General features: G+C 40.6%; 1 protein-coding gene across 1 annotated transcript in view; it reads right to left on the reverse strand.

Moving 5' to 3' along the window:
• klhl32 (kelch-like family member 32) overlaps positions 1–21,240 on the reverse strand; it is a 307,588-nt gene extending 286,348 nt beyond the window's left edge. Inside the window, exon 1 of the mRNA XM_072554905.1 lies at positions 21,026–21,240. Coding sequence (XP_072411006.1) covers positions 21,026–21,064 — 39 coding nt within the window. The 5' untranslated portion in view covers positions 21,065–21,240. The remainder of the gene's footprint in view (positions 1–21,025) is intronic.
• Between the last annotated feature and the right edge of the window lie 349 nt (positions 21,241–21,589).

Below are 21,589 nucleotides of genomic sequence, written 5' to 3' on the forward strand. Positions count from 1 at the left end.
ATATCATCCAAGAACTCAAGTTTCTTAAGGGTACAGATTTAATTAACTCTATCAATGTTATTGCTGCAAACTCTGGCTGAAGCTTAGAAGATGAATGTTGCAAAGTTTATATTAAACAACCTTAGTGCTGAAGAACATTTAAAATGCACTGCTCAGGGAGGCGGACGAAGTGGAAAAATATATTTAAAAAAGAAGAAATGTGACAATTGTGAGGTGACTGTCCATAAATAAATGCCTTTTTTTGAGGAACTTGTATTTTCCCATCTTCCTTTGAAATAAATGTGCTTCTCAGAACACTGAAGGAGGCAAAGGAAGAGATTGCTGGGGCCTTGACCGAGATCTTTGTTTCCTCTTTAGCCACAGGTGAGATCCCATAAAACTGGAGAAAGCCCAATATGACTATGTTTTGTTTGAAGAAGGACAACAGAGATAATCCAAGCACCGAGAGGCCGGTGAGCCTCATACAATTTGTTGGAGAATTAATGGAGAATATTCTTAATTATGGGGTTTACTTGCATTTAGAAAAGAATGGATTTATTAAAGATAGTAAGTATGGCTTTATATGGAACAGATCTTGTCTCACAAATATGATTGAGTTTTTTTTGAGGAAGTGAAGATGATTGCTAAGGGTAGTGTGGTGAATATTATCTACATGGGCATTAATAAGGCATTTGACAAGGCCCCTCATGGCAGGCTGGTCCAAGATTAAGTCTTTTGGGATCCATGATGAGTTGATAAGTTGGATACAAAACTGGCTTGGTCATAGAAGACAGAGGATAGTTGTGGAGGAGTGCTTATCTGATTCCAGGTATACCCCACAAGGATATCTGCTGGAACCTCCGTTGGTATAATATAAAGTGATTAGGATGAAAATATAAGTGGTCATATTCATAAGTTTGCAGGCAACATGACAATTGGAGGAATTATGGATAGTGAGGAAGATTGTCAAAGGCTATGGAAGACATAGATCAGTTGGAAAGTTGGGCAGAGAAATGGCAGATGGACTTTAACATGGACAAGTGAGAGAAGATGTATTTTGAGAGATCAAATGCAAGAGCAGAGTACACAGTAGATAGCCCTTAGGGACATTAATATACAGAGGGATCTTGGGGTGAAAGTCTATAACTCCCTGAAAATGTCAACACAAATGGATACAGTGGCAAAGAAAGCATATGGCATGTATGCCTTCATTGGTCAGGCCATTGAGTAAAAGAGTTACAAAGTCATGTTGTAGCTGTATAAAACATTAGCAAGGTCACATTTGGAGCACTGTGTCCAGTTTGGCCACCACATTATAGAAAGGATGTGAAGACTTTGGATAGGGTGCAAAACTGGTTTACCAGGATGTTGCCTGGAGTGGAATGCATGAAAAATAATGAGAAGTTGGATGAATTTGGATTGTCTTTGCTGGAGTGTCACAGGTTAAGGGAAGAAGCATATAAAAATTATGAAGAACATAATTCTAATGGTCTTAAAATAGTGATGGAAAAGGATACACCAGATCTAAAAGTTAAACTTCTAAATTGGAGGAAAGCCAATTTTGAAGGTATTAGGCAAGAATTTTCAAAAGTTGACTGGGGGCAGATATTTGCAGGTAAAGGGAAAGCTGGAAAATGGGAACCCTTCGAAAATGAGACAATGGTCCTGAGATAGTTAGTTCCTGTTAGTGTGAAGGGCAAGGCTGGTAAGTGTACAGAATGCTGGATGATTGGGAATTTGAGGTCAAGAATAAGAAGGAAGCATATGACAGGTATAGACAGCAGGGATCAAGTGAATTCCTAGAAGGGTATAAAGGCATTAGGAGTATACTTAACAGGGAAAGCAGGAGGGCAGAAAGGGGACATGAGATAACTGTGGCAAATAGGGTTAAGGAGAATCCAAAGGGATTCTGCAAATACATTAAGGACAAAAGGATAACAGGGGAGAGATCATCAAGGCTTCCTATGTGTGGAACTGTGGAGATGGGGTATATACTACATAAGTATTTTACATCAGTGTTTTCCATGGAGAAGGATATGGAAGAGAGAGAATGTGGGGAAATAAATAGTGACATCTTGAAAAACGTCCATATTACAGAGGAGGTGATGGATGTCTTAAAATGCATCAGTGGATAAATCCCCAAGACCTGATCAAGTGTACGCTAAAATTCTGTGGGAAGATAGGGAAGTGATTGCTGGGCCCCTTGCTGAGATAGTTCCATCTTAGATAGTCATAGGTGAGGTGCCACTATTTTAAAAAGGTGGTAAAGAAAGCCGGGGAACTATAGACTGGTGAGCTGGACATCAGTGGTAGGCAAGTTATTGGAGGGAATCTTGAGGGACAGGATTTGCATGTATTTGGAAAGGAAAGGACTGATATGGGATAGTCAACATGGCTCACTAACTTGATTGAGTTTTTTGAAGAAGTAATGAAGAGGATTGATGAGGGCAGAGTGGTGGACGTGATCCATATGGATTTCAGTCAGGTTCCACCAGGTAGACTGGTTAGCAAGGTTAGATCACATGGAATACAGGGAGAACTGCCTATTTGGATAAAGAACTGGCTCGAAGGTAAAACACAGAGGGTAGTGGTGGAGGATTGCTTTTCAGACTAGAGGTCTGTGACCAGTGGTGTGCCACAAGGATCGGTGCAGGGTTCACTACTTTTTGTCATTTATACAAACGATTTGGATCTGAACATCGGAGGTAGGGAGGTATGGTTAGTAAGTTTGCAGGTGACTACAAAATTGGAGGAGCAGTGGACAGCAAAGATTACCTCAGAGTAAAACAGGACCTTGATCAGATGAGCCAATAAGCTGGGGAGTGGCAGGTGGAGTTTAGTCTGGATAAATGCGAGGTGCTACATTTTGGAAAGGCAAATCTGGGCAGGACATATACAGTTAATGGTAAGGTCCTGAGGAGTGTTGCTGAACAAAGAGACCTTGAAGTACAGGTTCACAGTTCCTTGAAAGTGGAGTCACAGTTTGACAGAATAATGAAGGAGGCATTTGGTATGCTTGCCTTTATTGGTCAGTGCATTGAGAATAGGAATTGGGAGATCATGTTGTGGCTATACAGGACACTTTTAGAATACTGCATTCAATTCTGGTCTCCCTGCTGTAGGATAGATGTTGTGAAATTTGCAAGGCGTTTGGTTCGCTTGCCTTTATTGGTTAGCGCATGTTGGGTAGTCATGTTGCGGCTCTATAGGACATTGGCTAGGCCACTTTTGGAATACTGTGTGCAATTTTGATTTCCCTGCTGGATATTATCAAATTTAGAGGCTTCAGAAAAGATTTACAAAGATGTTGCCAGGATCGGAGGGTTTGAGCTATCAGGAGAGGCTGAATAGGCAGAGATTATATTCCCTGGAGCGCCAGATGCCAAGAGGTGACCTTACTGAGGTTCATAAAATCATGAGGGGTACAGATAGGGTCTTTTTTCCTGAGATGAGGGGAGTCTAAAACCAGAGGGCATAGGTTTAAGATGAAAGGGAAAGAATGTAAATGCAACCTAAGCGACAACTTTTTCATGCAGAGGGTGGTACATATATAGAATGAGCTGTCTGGATGGGTACATGAATAGGAAGGGTTTGGAGGGATATGGGCCAAATGCCAGCAAATGGACTAGACTTATTTAGGGTATCCAGTCGGCATGAATGATTTGGACAGAAGGGTCTATTTCCGTGCTGTACATCTCTATGACTGTACGATAGGGTGGATTGTCAAAGTCTTTTTCTTTCCCCCAGTATGGAAATGTCAGATATTAGGGTGATAGGTTTCTGGTGAGAGAGGAAGAGTTTAAAGTAGCTGTGCAAAGGAAGTGTTTTCTTACACAGAAGATAGTACGTGCTTGTACTGTTCCCAAAGAATGTGGTAGAAGCAGATACAGTAGCGACATTTAAGAGGCACTTAGACAGACAAATGAACAGACAGAGTATAGAGGGACACAGACCATGTGCAGACAGATGGGTTTAATTTAGAATGGCATCATTGTTGGCACAGACATGGTGAGGCCTGTTGTAGTGCTGTACTCTATGTTTAACTATTGTTCCAGAAGGCAAAGGCAAATTCAAAATCCTCACAACTGCCTCCTACAAATACCCTCCTGTGCATCCTTTACCCGTAGTGATGAATGAATGAATTTGCTTCAGTAACTAAAGCTATATCCTTGTGCAGCTACCTCTCTACACTGGTGTACACCACCACTGTTTTATTCCTTTTTTTTTGTCTTCCATCTCATTTCTTGATTTGGAGATGCTGGTGTTGGACTGGGTTGTACAAAGTTAAAAATCACAACACCAGCTTATAATCCAACAGGTTTATTTGGAAGCCCTAGCTTTTGGAGTGCTGCTCCTTCATCAGCTGGTTGTGTGAGATTCTCCCCAACCACCTGATGAAGCAGCACTCTGAAAGCTAGTGCTTCCAAATAAACCTGTTGGACTATAACCTAGTGTTGTGTGATTTTTAACTTTGTCTCATTTCTTCTATGGGATGCATCAATTGTTCTTTTTATACACTCCTGACCATGCAATAACCTTTTTTCAGCTTAATTCTTGCCTTGATAAATCTTCCTGTTCCCTCAAGACATTTCTTCTCCTCTCAAGACTACCTTTAGCATCCCCCTTTAAAAGCTCAACCTTAAATCTTTTTCTTATTATTACCTCTGTTCTAACTTCCCTTTCCTTTTAATGGTTCACAAATGGGTCATCATCACCAACTCTATTCTCATATTTCCATATTCTAATTCAACTAGTTTCCAATCAGGGAGAGTGCTCAGCAGTCAAAGTTTTGTGTAGTATCTTGAAAACGATCCAGCCAGTCTTGGAAGACAAAAACAATGCTGACAAGGTCCATTCAGAAGCCATTCATCTATTGTCTGGACAAGATGAAATGAGCTTGTACTAAGGACTACGTTCCTGCTATTTTTATTATTTCTTGAAAAGGATATCCAATAGCTATTGAGGAATTACCAAGAGATTTATAAATGGTCAAAGCATATTTCAGAATTTTTACATTTTCTCACATTCTGAAGTATCTTTATTTAAATTCATGCAAGTACCTGGTGCCTTATATCAAAGGGTAACAGGGGTCAAACTCTCCACTAGTTAGAATTATATCTGACACCTAGGAAGATGGTCTTGGTTGCTAGAAGTCTGTCCTCTCTGCTCTATAACTGGAATTCTGGAGGAGTTCCTCAGGGTAGTGCCCGAGGCCCAACCATCTTCCGCTTCTGCAATGACCTTGCCTACATAAGGTCAGAAGAGGGGATGTTCAACAATGATTGCACAATGTTCAGCAGTATTCACAACTTCACAGTTACTAAAGTTAAAATGCAACAAGATATGGACAATATCCAGGCTTGGGCTAACAAGTATCAATTAACATTTGCACCACGCAAATACCAGGTTACGATCATCACCAATAAGAGACAAGCTAACCACCATCCATTGACATTGAATGGTGTTACCATCACTGAATCCCCAACTATCAACATGCTGGGGGTGGGGTTGGGGTCACCATTGTCCAGAAATTCAACTGAACTTGCCATATAAGCACAGTAGCTACAAGAGCAAGTCAGAGGTTAGGAATGCTGTGATGAGTAACTCACATCATGACTTTCCAAATCCTGTCCATCATCTAAAAGGCATAATTCAGGAGTCTGATCACATACTCTACACTTGCCTGCATGGGTACAGCTCAAACAACACTTAAGAAACTTGATACCATTCAGGACAAAGCAACTCCCTTGATTGTCACTGCACCCACAAGCATCCACTCCCTCCACCACTGATGCTCAGTAGTAGCGGTGTGTACTCTCTACAAGATGCAGAAAATCAACAATGATCCTCAGACAGCACCTTCCAAATCCACATCTTCCATCTAGAAGGACAAGGGTAGCAGATATAAGGAAACACCATCACTTTCAAGTTCCATCCAAATCATTCACCATCCTGACTTAGAAATATATTGCCAATCCTTCATTGTTGCTGGGTCGAAATCAAGGGATTTCCTCCCTAATGGCATTTTGGGTCAACCCACAGCAGGTGGACTGCAGCGGTTCAAGAAAGGAGCTCACCATAACCTTCTCAAGGGCAACTAGGGATGCGCAATAAATGCTGGCCAGCCAGTCATGTCCACATCCCACAAAATGATTTTTTTTTAAATCATAGTGTACATAATAATATATTCCCTGAGCTGGAAGGAAAGCAGCCATTTACAGCATGCTAAGTTATTTGCAAAATTATACACATTTTAAGTTTCCTTTTGCTATACCAAACCACGCTTTGAGCTGTCAACATTAACAGATAATTTGGTATGCACTTCCATCTGTAAACTATTCCTAGTCTTTAGTTTTAATAGGGGTGCAAAACTGTTTAAAATTAATGGGATAACACATCCACTACAACAGCAGACTAAAGAATGACAAATGAATGTGTTAATTTTATTTACCAGCGTCACAAAGTCAATTCCAGGCTTAGCTCTCAGTGAAATATTTATCATGTCATATAAAACACTTTTCAGTAACAGCCTCAATCTTCATCAGAAGATAGTTGCTCAAAGTGATGAAATTTGATCTTAAATCCAGTACTGGACCAATTCAGGTTTTTCTTTGCAGACTTGATGTAATGAGGTAGTTCTGTGGATTCTTATTCAATAGAATCAAGAGTCCATCCACTGGTACAACATTTTTAAACATATATAATTGTCACAAGATATTAGCATAACCAGCTAGGCCAGCCTTTGTCAATCAATCAATTTAAATTCAATCTCATTTAGATTTGCCAATATTCAATTAGCAAATACTGCTAACATCACACCCTTCACAGTAGAAATCCTTCAAACCAGAGTTTAACAAAAATTTAAGCTGATTATTGGTATGTCATCTTGTTACATTTAGAAGATCTTGAATGAGAAGCTTGCCAATCTCGCCGAGGATGAAAAGAAGTTACTAAATCATTGGTTGGACATCAGGTCTGAGCCAGAATTGATGATAAAGAGAAGAAAATAACTTATGTAATTGAAATATGAACTACATATGAATTAACATTAAACATAATGGTAACATGGGTCATAAAAGTTAATAGTGTACATAATGATAAAAATCGATGTAAAAGGAGGAATCAGGTTAACATCTGTAGATTAATGGGTGCTATGGCAACGAAGGCTTGACATATCATACTATTCTCATTTTCTTTCAATCTTGAATCTCTCACATCTTGTATCATTTTCAATTGGCCTTTGCGAGTAATTCATTGTACACACTAACACTGCATCTGATTTCAATCTTATGGAGCTAGTTAAATTTTAACTGGTAAATGAATATTTTTCAATAAGATATATAACTGACAAAAACAAATTTACAGCAATAATGGAAAACTACGTTCTAAAGAAAATAGTCATGTGTTTAAATTACAGATTGCAAACATCAGCAAAAGTTGATTTTAAGCAACATGAACCAGCAAGATAATACATTTAACTTTAGTTTCAATTATTATTAGATTCAAACCGAGAAGATCTTGTGATGGTGTTCACTGTAGGTTGGAACATATGCTGGTTTGTAATGACAACCTTATTAGCCCTGATGACAATAGCATTGTACCAAATAACACAATACTTAACTGGACAGAAATTTGGAACACTTCTAGAATAGTCTTTCCTCCTTTCCTACGTAATGCCTTATGTCCCCTCAGCCTTCTATTCGAAGAGGGAATGTGTAAAGTGAATCATTGTCTGGTAGGAATGAAGCAGTTAGTATCGCTGTGATCTGAGAATAGTAATAAGGTTCAGCAGGCAATTGAGACAGCCCTTTCTTACCAGACTAGCCTGTGGAACTCCTGTGCACACAAATCCACCAACCTCAATCCCTAATCTCCCATTCAACAATTCCACAACTTCTATTCTCTTTGTCAATGGCCATCACAGCACCCGTTTGAGCTCAATGCAAAATTAACATTACCACTGAATCAACATTCTAAACCAAATTTAAGAAAAAAATATCATTCCATACTGCATACAAAACTCAATTATTCAACCTTATGCATTTTCTCAGTACCACCCTTCAATATGCCTTTATACTTACTGATGCGCCTACATAATGTCAGCACAAATCTTGAGCTTGGTGGATGATGATTTTTAGTGGAGAAGACTGTAGATAGCCTTGAGCAGCTCTAATCCTAGAGAGCTCAGTTGTACCGTGCACTACCCTGTCTCAACATGGAGAGCAGCAGGCTGAGGTTGCTAGCTCATGGGTGACAACAAAGGCACTGGTAAAGCAGCAGGATAAATACTACATATTGCAAGAGAACAGTGAGTTCATGCTCCTTGGAGCCAATACTACTCCATTGAAGCAGTGTCTCAGCATTTCTCGTAATCTGCTAGAGGACAGTTTGTTAGATGCTGTGGTATCCCATCAGCTCCTTTGCACACTTTAATCCCTAGTTTCAGTCTGAGCTTGCATGGCAACAAGCCAACCTTGCATGACAGCAGTCAGAGCTTCCAGGCAATACTTGGATGTGGTGCTCCTCTTGTGCTGCAATGGAAGCTGTGACATTCACTATCAGAAGCTAATAATGCTTGGGACCACAATTAGTAAACCAAAGTTGGACCACATATCCCTATTGCAAAGAATGGGTTTCAAATGGTTAGCATTTCTGCCTCAGAGCAGAATCCAGGTTCAATTCCACTTTCGGGCGACTGAGTATAGAGGTTGAACATTCACCCTGTGTCTGTGTGGGTTTCCTCCGGGTGCTCCGGTTTCCTCCTACAGCCCAAAGATGTGCATGTTAAATGGATTGGCCATGCTAAATTGCCCATACTGTTCAGGGGTGTGCAGGCTAGTTGGATTTGCCATGGGAAATGCAGGGTTACAGGGTTGGGGTAAGGGGTGGGTCTGGATGGATGCCTTTCACAGGGTCTGTGTAGACTTGATGGGCTGAATGTCCTTCTTCCACACTGTAGAGGCTCTATGATGAAATGCCGAGCAAAGCCTTGTGCCGGCTTTCTCTGTACTTTGAGATTGACCACAGTTTTCTAATAGGTCTGCTTATTCTCCCAAACGTTTGTTGTGCATAACTATTAGCCTTCTTCACTCAAGTACTCATTTGTGTCCTCTACTGCAGAATGCATGGTGAGCTGGCACACATCCTAGTCCTCTTTCCTGGCTGCAGCTACTCATGGCCTCGTATCTCATCACGTGCAGATCCCTGCTCTAAAATAGATGAAGTGACAATAACTGAACTGGTGTGCACGAGGGGTAAATCAAGTGACTGTACATCATGATCAGTCTTCATATTTCTTCACTACCTAGCCAGGTTGCACCTCTTGGATATCCAAAAGCAAAGGGTCACAAGGGTAAAAATTTAGTATAGGAGGTACATGAAGTCAGAGATGCACATTTGTACCATGTACAATTTACAAAGCACGTGGCTGCTGGTTTGTGTGATTAATAACAGTATTGTGCAGGAGGATGTTATAATGGTCAATGTTTCAAACTCACAATGACTTCAGTAATAGTCATCTAAATATGGACCAGCATCATTTTAAAAATTCATTCAGGTGATGTGAGCATCGTTGGCTAGGCTAACATTTATTGCCCACCTCGAATGACTGCAGTCCATGTGCTGTAGTTAGGCCCACATTTCCATTAGGAAAGCAATTTCCAGATTTGAAACCTAGAAATACAGAAGGAACTGTAACATATTTCCAGGTAAGGATGGTAAAAATGTATTGTCTATTTAGCGGGGTGAGGGGATGTGAAGGGATGGTTTTGGAGGCAGCCAGAACATGCAGATGCACCTATCCCCTTTGGTTAACTCCTTCTATCTTCAGTTGTCTACCATGTTCTGCTGTAAGTGAGAGGAAGTTAGTGAGTGTTGTGCAATCTGTATGGTTGATGCAGCCATCATGGGTAAATAGCTGACAGCCATATCTTACAGTTTGCATGCATAATGAGGTTCAAAGTGAAGTGTTATATTTGAATATCTGATAAGAGTCCTGATTGAGAGAAATCCTTGTGTTGAATGATAGGGAAGTGATCCAGTTTCAGAACAATTGATACAGTTGTTAGAATATGGTGAAGGTGAATTCTCTGATTTTGACTCCATGTACTGCATGATCCTGGACAGGGACTTGCATAGCTCCCCCATTGTTTTTTCAGCATTTATCTAGTGGCCTCCTTGGTCCCCTGGGAATACAAAGTCTCTCGCCTGCTTTTCACATCAGCCACCAAGGCCTCCATTGTGACATGTGAAACTCTAAGAGTCTATACTCACTCTCTCTCTCTCACTCACTCATGTAGTGCTTTACTTTGCTGTTACCAGCTCATATTAATTTCCTGCATGTATACCAACAGCTGCTCCAACCATGAAACATTTTCCCTTTAAAAAGGTACAGCTGGCTTGATGTGGTGCAAGCGTGTTAATTTTCACTCGCATGTTACTTTCTCATGCATACAACGATCGAACAGTTAGGAATCATGCAAAATTTATGATACAGGAGGTCATTCATCCACTCACTCAATTTTGTTATTTAATGAATAGGCAGGGAATAGGGGCATATAGACTGTGTAGAGGCAGCAGGTCTTTAGTTTAGAAAGACTTATGTTGGCGCAGTCTTGTTTGGCCGAAGGGCCTGTTCTTGTGCTGTACTGTTCTTGGTCCTTTTATCCCTTTTGTGTCCATGTCGGTCACCAGAGCTGTTCAACCTAACCCCAGCTTCCTCCATTAAATCCAAAGTCCTGAAGGTCACGGTTCTTCAAGTAGATCTCCAAGTACATTTCAAAAGTGGTCAAAGATGTTTTTGCCTCTACCACCTTAGTTGACAGTGAGTTCTAGGTGAATACCACCGTGTGCATGAAATATTACTTATTTTCCCCGCTAACCCTTTTACTAATACTGTGAAATGGGTCTCAACTTTAAATAATACAAGTTGGTCTCTTCTGTTCCATGGAAAATATGACCAGCCAATCCAAACATCCTCCTCAACTAATGCATTCCATTCCTAGAAACATTCTGTGTCTCCTCTCAATGTAGTCATATCTTTCCTATAATGTTGTAACTAGAAATCTACGCAATTTGCAACATGTGGCCCAGCTAATGTTGAATACAGCTCTTGCAGAAACTCCCTGTGCTTATATTCTGTGCCTTTGGCACAAGAAAGGTATGGTACAAATCCCACTAATCCAGTATTTGATTTTCAGCATCTGCAGTCATTGTTTTTACCTTGTTGATTTTAACCCTACTGCGAATCCTCTTGCTAGGATGCCTGCCTTGAAGAAGTTTTCCTCCTCTCTCTACAAGAATCTCAGGGAGTCCCTCTCCCACTGCAACTCCCAGGTCCACCTATCCACTCCACCCTCTCCTCCTTGACCTATCACCTTCATCTCCTCCCCCACTCACCCATTGTACTCTATGCTACTCTCTCCCCACCCCCACCCTCCTCTAGCTTATCTCTCCATGCTTCAGGCTCACTGCCTTTATTCCTGATGAAGGGCTTTTGCCCGAAACGTTGATTTCGCTGCTCGATGGATGCTGCCTGAACTGCTGTGCTTTTCCAGCACCACTAATCCAGTATTTGATTTTCAGCATCTGCAGTCATTGTTTTTACCTGGTACAAATCTTCTCTTCTGCTAAAGATCTTTTAAGATTTTTAGAATACATCAATATCCCCTTGTTCAGCCATACTACTCAGTTACTGATCACAGCCCCTTGGGGTGGCACGGTGGTTAGCCTCAGGCGACTGGCTGTGTGGAGTTTGCACGTTCTCCCCGTGTCTGCGTGGGTTTCCTCCGGGTGCTCCGGTTTCCTCCCACAGTCCAAAGATGTGCAGGTCAGGTGAATTGGCCATGCTAAATTGCCCGTAGTGTTGGGTTAGGGATATGGGTGGGTTGCGCTTCGGTGGGGCGGTGTGGACTTGTTGGGCCAAAGGGCCTGTTTCCACACTGTAAGTAATCTAATCTAATTTATTGCGTCTAGCTTTGTCTTCTTTGCCTTGCCCAAAAAGCATCACCTCTGATTTCAAACTGAATGCCATTTTCCACTTGTCCTCCCATCTTCCCAATTATGCCATCCTGCAGCCTCAATCTTTCCTCCATTCACTGTCAACCATATGAACAAATTTGTATACTTTTTACTATGCCCCTATATTTGAGTCTAAGTTATTAACATAAAATCCAAAACAAAGAGGGACTGAGTATCAACTCCTGCTGAATCCCAGTGCTAACAACCTTCCAGTCCCAACAACATCAATCAACCTTTGCTTCTTGTCACTTAGTACCATGGTGGAGCCGAGGGGCTTTGGGTAGCTTCACTGACACCAATCCTTTTCATCACTATTAGCCTAATTCATATCTTCTGGGGAAGACCTGAAGTCTTTACACTGGGTTTTTTCTTCTAACTCTGATAAGCCTTTCTGGGGTCTACTCAAGATTTTCCATTATTTTTTACTATTATAGGTTTTCACAGGCAGGTTTAGTACTGCTAATCAGAGCTGGTGTTGTAGTCTGAGAAACTGACAGGCTCTGTGTGCTTGGGGATTGCTGAATATTTAAAGATGCATTCTCAGTTTCCTGATTGATTTTTGTTTTCTTCTTTCAACTCCTTGGGTGGCTCTGGCCTTTATAGAATTGAATTTTTCTTCAGGTTGCACCCACTGTTACTAATGAATGACAGCAATACCCATTGCTGCCAGTGTTTTATAATAGATAACTCACTTAAATCTACAGATGTCCACTTCTAGAACCATTACACCAATACTATCTGCAGATATTAGTCCAAGTTGCTGAAATCATATGGGGAAAGAATCCCACACAAAATCTTTGGCAGGATATAGGATTATTCTTGAATAGTACATTGGTTTGTTACATATTACTTTATAACTAGTTACAAAATATTTAAGATACATGATTGTCTCTTGAAACATCAGGTTCAACAGTTAGTTTACAATGCAATTATTGAAACATTCACAAACAAATTTTGTAACAAACAGAGCTGGTCCAACATTGGTTGGTTCTTCCTAGAAGCAATACTTCATATTCTGACAGGTGGAGCTTATCTCATAACATCAGTTAACTCTTTCAGTTATTAACTGTTATGCAATATCGCCCAAATAATTTTAGATCCAGTTTGGTTCTGACCCTTGAACTCTGAGGCTGTTGTTTGTTAAATCCAATTTGCCATGTTGACTCAAACCATTACATTTCAATGCTACTTATCACAAAAAAACTTCAAGTTCATCTGACATGAACTTCCCTCAACAAATAAATGTTGGCCTTCTTCGATTACTTTATAGTCTCCTAACCTCAGGTTTACTGTGTGTCTCAGCATTGATTCCAATAACTTTCCCACAACCAAAAGGTAAACTAACTGGCCTAGGATTATCCATTCTTTGCTTTTTAAAGAATAAAACATTGGGAGGCATCCAATTCTCTTCCTTTTGGCAGCACACTAAAATTACAATAATTAGCAGGCAACACAATGTTTGCTGCTGGCTAACAATGATTTTAATGGGCATAAGTTAATCATAAATCACAATCCTTTTCAGAGACTAGCCAATGTAGCCCCTACTGTGTTTACACTGTCTATCTATCTATCTGGAACACTGAATTTTCCGTCCGAGAAAGCAATACAGAGTCAGGTGGATTTTCTCCTCAAAAATGAATTTTAATGCGTATAACATGGGTAGCAATCTCTGCAATCTCAAAGCCTTTAAATTATTTGCAGATAGGTCAATAATATGAGGGACTCTGTCTTGTCTCAAATCAAAACAAGTGAATTCTTTCCAGAAAAACTTGTGCAACTCTTCTCCAGAATCACACTAAAAGGTGTGATCCCCAAACTTAGAAAGTATAGTTGTGACAGCGCCACACCAATACTGAAGTTGTAGTGTAAACACCCAATAAAAGTGTTCAATCTACAGAGAAGATAGACAAAAGGAGAGTCTCTCTTTTGAATAGATCTAAAGTCCATATAATTAGAGAAATCCAGATATTCTCCAAATGGTGAAGAAGTTAAATCTGCTATCAGCATTTCAGCTGAGAGCACAGATGGGCCTCCTGAAGGTCCAATGGCAACTACTCCAGAAAGGTTTTTGCCTGTTTTTAATTCACTTGTGAGACATTAATGTTGCAGGCTGGCCAGCAATTATTGCCCATTCCTAGTAGCTGTTGAGAAGTTTGTGGTGACCTGTATTGTTGAACTGCTGCAGACCATGAGCTGTAGTGTGACAATGCTATCATTTTAAGAGGTTATTTTGGCTTTCTTTTGAAGAGAGGTTGTAAGGCAGAGGTATAGAGCGGTCTCTAAGAAAGTAAACAAACAGTCTGTGATGTCTTGGGTACGTTTTTAAAGTTGGAACAATGGAAGCAGCCTGGGTGGGGCCAGCTCTCAGACCAGGTTTTCTAGTTTTTGTAAAAAAGCTTTTAGGTTTAGTTGGAATCTCCAAACTGTTGGAAGCTTCAGTGAATGTCTCCTAGCTGCTATTTTCTCAGTTTTCTCTTGATGTCTTTTGTCCTCATGGTTTGAAGAAATGCATGTGATAATCTGTCTGAGTTTGCCTATTTGTCAAGGGATGTGTTTATACTATACAGATACAGTTAATTAGCAATAGTTACTGTATCAATTATTCAGTTAAGTTTTCCTTTTGTGTTAACTATTGTGTTTAAATGTATTATGTTTTGCCTAATGTTGAGTAGTTTAACCAGTCACATCGCATCTGGAACACAGCATTTCACATCTACCTTTAAAATAAGATAAAGTTAGAGTCCAGCCTACCTTCTTAAAATATTTTGAGGGGGTGTGGTCCATAACAGTGGGGAGACCCACAACGCCATTAGGGAGGGAACTCCAGGAATTTGACCAAGTGACATTGAAGGAATGGTGAGATTTTCCAAATCAGAATGGTGACCAATTTGAAGGAGAAGTTGCAGGTGGTGGTGTTCCCATGTATTTGCTGGCCCTGCCTTTCTTAATAGAAGTGGTCATGTCTTTGGAAGATGTTGTCAAAGGACCTTTGGGGGATTTTGTCAGTGCACCTTGTAGACAGCAGCATTCATTGAATGAACAGCGTTTTCTTCACACTGTACATGAGTCATTTCAGACTCAGATGAGTGAGATGAAGCATGTGGATTGCAACCAATAAAATCAGATAATCTGAGTTTAAATTCAGCTCAAGTGAGTTTTATGAATGCAGCCTCCTCAATGCAAGTGGCATCAAATCTATCCCATCCCCAGAAAATGTTAAAAAAGGAATATAGCCCTGCTATTGAGCAGTGGTGGAGGGAATGGATAGTTGCCAATCCATCTGGCTGTTTTGTCCAGAATTATATCAAACACAAGTCTTATTGGAGCTGCATTCATCCAAGCAAGTGGGGAGTATTCCATCACCCTTCTGACTTGTGCCTTGTAGCTGGTGGACAGGTGATGAATGTTGAAATCTCCACCCAGTGTATATTTTGCATCCTTGCCACCCCCAGTCTTTCCTCAACATGAAGGAGTACTGATCCATCAGCTGAGGGAGGATGGTACTTGGGAATCAGCAGTAGGTTTCCTTGCCCTTTAACCTGATGCTATTTAACTTCATGGGATGTGGAGACAATTTTCAGGACTCCCAGGACAACTAATTCCTGACGGTATACCATTATGCTGCCACATCCGCTGGGTCTGTCCTATTTGTGGAACAGGACATAACCAAGAATGGTGATGGTGATGTTTGGGACATTGCCATAGAACCATAGAGATGTACAGCATGGAAACCGACTCTTTGGTCAAATTCATCCATGCCAAACAGATATCCTAAATTAATCTACCTCCATTTTCCAGCCTTTGGCCCATATCTCTCGAAACCCTTCCTATTCATATACACATCCAGATAACTTTTAAATGTTGTAATTGTACCAGCCTTCACCACTTGCTGTGGCAGTTCATTCTATACGCGCACCTCCCTCTGCATGAAAAAGTTGCTCCTTAGGTCCCTTATAAATCTTTTCCCTCTCACCCTAAATCTATACCCTCTAGCTCTCGACTCCCTACCCTGGGGAAAAGACCTTGAATTTTCATCCTATGTCTGCCCCTCATGGCTTTATAAACCTGTATAACAAGTCACACCTCAGCCTCCAACACTGGGGAGAAAATAACTCTAGCCTATTCAGCCTCTTTCTGTAGCTCAAACCTTCCAACCCTGGCAACAGTTTTGTAAATCTTTTCTGAACCCTTTTGAGTTTTGCAACATCTTTCTGACAGGAAGGAGATCAGAACGTGACCTCACCAGTGGCCTGTACAGCTGCAACATGATCTCCCAATTCCCATACTCAACACACTGACAAATAAAGGCAAGTGTACCAAACGTCTACCTGTAATTCCACTTTCAAGGAACTATGAACCTGCACTCCAAGATCCCTTCGTTCGGCAACACTCCCAGGACCTTACCATTAAGTGTAGAAGTCCAATCCTGATTTGTTCTATCAAAATGTAGCACCTCACATTTATCTCAATTGGAATCCATTTGCCACTCCTCAACCCATCTGATCAAGGTCCCATTGTACTTGGAGGTAACTTTCCTTGTTGTCCACTACACACCAATTTTGGTATCATTTGCAAATTTACAAACCGTACCTTCCAAAAGCACATCCAAGTCATTGACATACATGACAAAAAAGCAGTGGATCCAGCACCGATCCCTATGGAATACCAGGGATCACAGGCCTCCAGTCTGAAAAGTAACCCTACACCACCACCCTCTGTCTCCTACCTTCTAGCTAATTTTGTATCCAAATGGCCAGTTCTCTCTGCAGTCTATGTGCTCTAACCTTGTTAAGCAGTCCGCTATGCGGAGCCTTGTCAAATGCCTTATTGAAAGACTTGGACTCCATTTACCACCCCCTGAGAAAAAGAATAGGAAATCATATCGCCATAGGAAATAATATTATGACAGGAAATGACATCACCAACCCAAAGAAGCCCAAACACATAAATAGAGAGCAGGAATCATCAGCAGTGCTTCATCCGGAGGCTCACTGAAGATGTTACCTAGTATGGTGATGAAACGTCTGAACTTGAACCTCCTAGCTCAGCGAGCAAACCTACATCTGTAATATCACACCCACAGCACTGTGATTGACTCTCAAAAGCCTTCTCAAATAGCCTAGCAAGTCACTCAGTTGTATCAATCACTACAAATTCTCAACAAAGAAATGAAACCATATGGATCACCTAGTATCAAGCTAGGCACTAGAAATGACAATGACAGAAAAGGCTCGTCACCCTGCAAAATCCTACTTACTATTACCTCTGGAATAGTGCCAAAATTGGGAGAGGTTTTCCCACTGATTAAGCAATAGTCTGTCAGAGTCATACTCATAGAATTATATCTTGCAGTCTATTTGGAGTTCAGTAAGGCATTTGACAAGGTTCCACATGATAGACTGTTTAACACTGCAAATTGCTCATTTGATATCTTCATCATTTCTTCTGTCTCCAACAATACTTCTCCAATTTACTCCTTGATCTGCCGCATCACTCCGTCAATAGTCTAGCTGCTGCCTACGGAACTTTAATAAACTTACTGGTTTATTTCCTAATCATTAATCGCAACAGTGCATGATTAGTCATGGTCAAGCAGCAGCTGTTGAAGTTCCCAATTTGCTGCTGCTCAATAGCGCATGCTGTGTGTTTATGCTGTGGTCAGGGGCATTGTAGTATTGTACCTATATTTTGTAATGAGTTGTGATGTTTGTCAGGCTGCATGGGATGAACTCCTGTGCCTGATGTATGCCTACTGAGTGCTGCTTGCTAGTTGTCTAATGACTCATTCATAACTTCCTCTTGGGTGGATAAGGAAGATGTACAGCTATGCAATAACTTAAGTTTTTCCATGTTGAATGATAGAAGCTAAGAACGGAGTCAATCCACTTTGCAGACTTGCTAGTTTGGTACCTAGACCAAGGTATTAAATGAGTTATTTGCAATGCTCATCAAGGAAGTAGACATTACCAAAACTACAGTAACCAAAGAGATTGTTGAGATACAAAATGATAACGAGGTAGCATGGAGAGATCACCTGGTCTGATGTGAATGTATCCTAGGTAGCTGTGGAAATTGAGAAAATTGAAAAGTTGTTGGGTAAATTGAAGGGAAAAATGTGGGAACAAAATAAACCTAGCAATTGGAGATCAGTTGGTAGAAATGTTAGCCTTTAGAATTAATCTGCAAGAAAATTTAACAGCTTGGATAAGCATGGATTTAATTTAAAAAAATAAGGAACAATTCTATTCTCAAATGTGAGGTTTTTGATTGAGGTATGTGCAATTTTCTCTTAACTGGCAGGAATACATTGCACTTTTTAAAAGTTTGCATGACCAAAAGTTTTAGAACACTTTCAAAGAACAAGCAGTTTTCACAGATTTTGCAATTAAAAGCCTTTCCAAACTCAGGTAGTAATAGGATGACACTGCAATTTTGAGACTGAGTGTTAGATGAAAACACAAATCCTTTGAAAAGGTTCACACTTATCAATGTTCATTAAAAAAAATTCTTACATCTGGCACATGGAAAACATAATTAGACATAATACTGAAAGTGTCAAAAGAAAGCAAAATTACAATTCTGCTTCATCTGGCATCTTACCAAGGGCTAAAGCCTGGGATTTATTAGCAAGTGTACTCTCTATAAACTTGGCTTAATTAGCCTTAGATTGACCTCAGGGCATATTGAGATCCTATACCCACAAGGCATGCTTAAGAAATGCCTTAAGCAAGGCAGGTTAAATGCCACTCCACTTAGAAGTCACAACCATCCTCCAAAGTGAAAACTATTCACAATAGCAGTCCAAATCATCTTTAATGTCTGCTGTGTCACTAATAATGGGAGGAGATACAGTGGCAAGTTCTTTCCATTCAAAATACAAATTTCGAAATATATAATGGAAATACAGCATGAGGAAAATGCATGACTCTAAATTGAGAACCGAACTATACTTGCACACACTGGTTTAGTATAGGTTCCTGTAGTCTGATTGATGATAGGGTCTCTGCTTCTCAACCTGTTCTGGAGTTGTTATAACATTTCTGAATAAATTAGCCTATTGTCTAACACCATTTTTCTTGAAAGCTGTACTTATCATGATGTGCTTCCTCCAAATAAACACTGTTCCTTCAACTTAATTTTTATTAAAGTCTTATCTTCTACTTCTAACTCTGCATTACACTTTTTCTGACTTCAAATATTATTTGTAAATTCAAAAACACATTAATAAATAAAGATACATCACAGAATTGCGACATAGTAATGTGCTGAGACTGAGAGGGGTACCCAAGTTCAGATCTGACACCTCAGTTACATTAACAATCATATTTGTCCAATAAAATGCAAGATATGGTCCCAAACAAGGATTACATCTTTATTTAAACAGAGCCACACATACACGTGACCACACCCCACACTCCCCCCCCCCCCAAAAAAAAACACACTAATACTGACTAAGAGACCATTTTTGATTCTTCACAAATTTGCAAGTCACCTTTTGGTAGGCAGCGTTAATCTTCTGTGTATTGCACAATGTTTTCACACAGAGGGTGGTACACATTTGGAATAAGCTGCCAGAGGAAGGGGTGGAGGCTGGTACAATTGCAACATTTAAAAGACATTTGGATGGGTATATGAATAGGAAGGGTTTGGAGGGATATGGGCCGGGTGCTGGCAGGTGGGACATCTGGTCGGCATGGACGGGTTGGACTGAAGGGTCTGTTTCCGTGCTGTACATCTCTATGACTCTTTGACGAACTTCCTACAAACCAGGTATACGTAGAATTGTAGATTTGTCCATAACTTTTCATGTACTCCCAGACAATAGAGCATGTTAACACAGGTGACAATAAAACATAAAGCATATCTTGCAAGATGATGTAAAATTAGCAAGACCTAAATTGTTAGTTTAAACAGTTTGGCACTTTAATCATTTAGTTTCAACACATAGATCACTTCCATAAAATATGCAGATGTTTAAAATTGTAACTGAAATTTTGAGATGTAGCGTAACAATTTAAAGTATTTGTTAAGTCTTCTTTTGCATAGACTCCCAATCAACTTTGCCATTAGCAGTTTCTATGTCCACACTGATGCTAATGGAAGCTTGTCATATTTTATTTCCCTGTATTGGAAATATTGCAAGTTAGGCTGCATCGACTATAGGTATGGACGTAAGGATGTGCAATAAAGATATAAAAAAGATAACAAGCCACTTTAAAATGGAAAGATACTTACCCTATTATCTATCCCTATTTTATTTAAGAACTACACTTCTCATATACAATACCACGGGAGATCAACTAGTATGTATTAAACAAAGAATGCTGAGAAACCCAGCAGATGTGGAAGCATGTGGAGGAGACAGAGAAACAGGGTTTAGTTGAGTTGCGTTCTGAAGAGTCATACCGAACTCGAAACGTTAACTGTTTCTCCCTCGCCAAACGCTGCCAGACCTGCTGGGTTTTTTCAGCATTCTGTATTGGTTTCAAATTTCAAGCATCCGTAGTATTTTGTTTTTATTCTAATATATATCAAACAGCCCATAAACTGTAATTAAATTTACGCACTCTTCGTAATTACGAACAATAACGCAAATCAAGTAAATATTCAGCATCCGCGAGACACATTGTTATAACACATTAACTAGTACATAATACATTTTTGTTCATTATCTAAGAAATAAAATTCACGTTTGATTATTTCCACTCAACACCAACTCTTAATAAGGTCATCATATTGAATTCCTATCGAAATTGTCCATTGATGCAAGGTCACGTAACGTGTGGTCTTACAGCTGTGTTGCCATGGTAAAGCTAAAGTCAACTAAAGTCTTATGACAGAATAAGCTGTTTTCATCGCATTGTTTCAACATCCCCTGCATCATAGTAATGTAAACCGATCCAGTCTCGTCTTGGTTTCTATTGTTATTACATATTCTGAAACTACTAAACCGGACCCAGCACCTGAATTGCACTATGTCTAAGCCAGCAAAAGAACACAGCGTTCCCGCGATGGCAATTGCTTTTACCTCTGTGTCCACAAAATGCAGGCGATAACTTCCACTCATCCGACAAGCAGTGTTATGCTGGGTTTTGATGTTTTCAGCTGCTTGTGTGTCGGGTGAACCCGAGAAACGCGGCTTCCCGTTAAAGAGCTGTGCCTCAGGGAACGGGGATTTTGCAGGGAGAGTAAGCTGTGTATACGGACCTGCCTGTCTATCTCTGTCTGGCTCCGCTCCACCGCTGGAACAGCAGCAGCAGCGGGCGCGAGCGCACGGTGTCTGGCACGTGACGCGGGGCGCCGGGCACGCGCGTGGCCAGCCATGGAACGTTGTGCTGGCAGGCTGCAGCTCTGAGCTGGCTGCAAGCGGGAGTCCGTGTGTGTATCTCCCTCATGTTGCCGCATCGCTAACTGCACCGGCAGAAATCTTCGGACTGACCACTTGATGCGGGCTGAAGGCGCACCCAGATCCCACGTCCCTTCTGAGCAAGGCAGACAGGGTGGTGTTTCGCGTACGCCAACCTTGCATTAAAATAGGTCATATCTCCGAACCGAAATGAGGGATTTTGTCACTTCCAATCAGCGGGATTGG

This window comes from Chiloscyllium punctatum, chromosome 3 (genome assembly GCF_047496795.1).
Source record: "Chiloscyllium punctatum isolate Juve2018m chromosome 3, sChiPun1.3, whole genome shotgun sequence".
NCBI classification, from domain to species: Eukaryota; Metazoa; Chordata; class Chondrichthyes; order Orectolobiformes; family Hemiscylliidae; genus Chiloscyllium; species Chiloscyllium punctatum.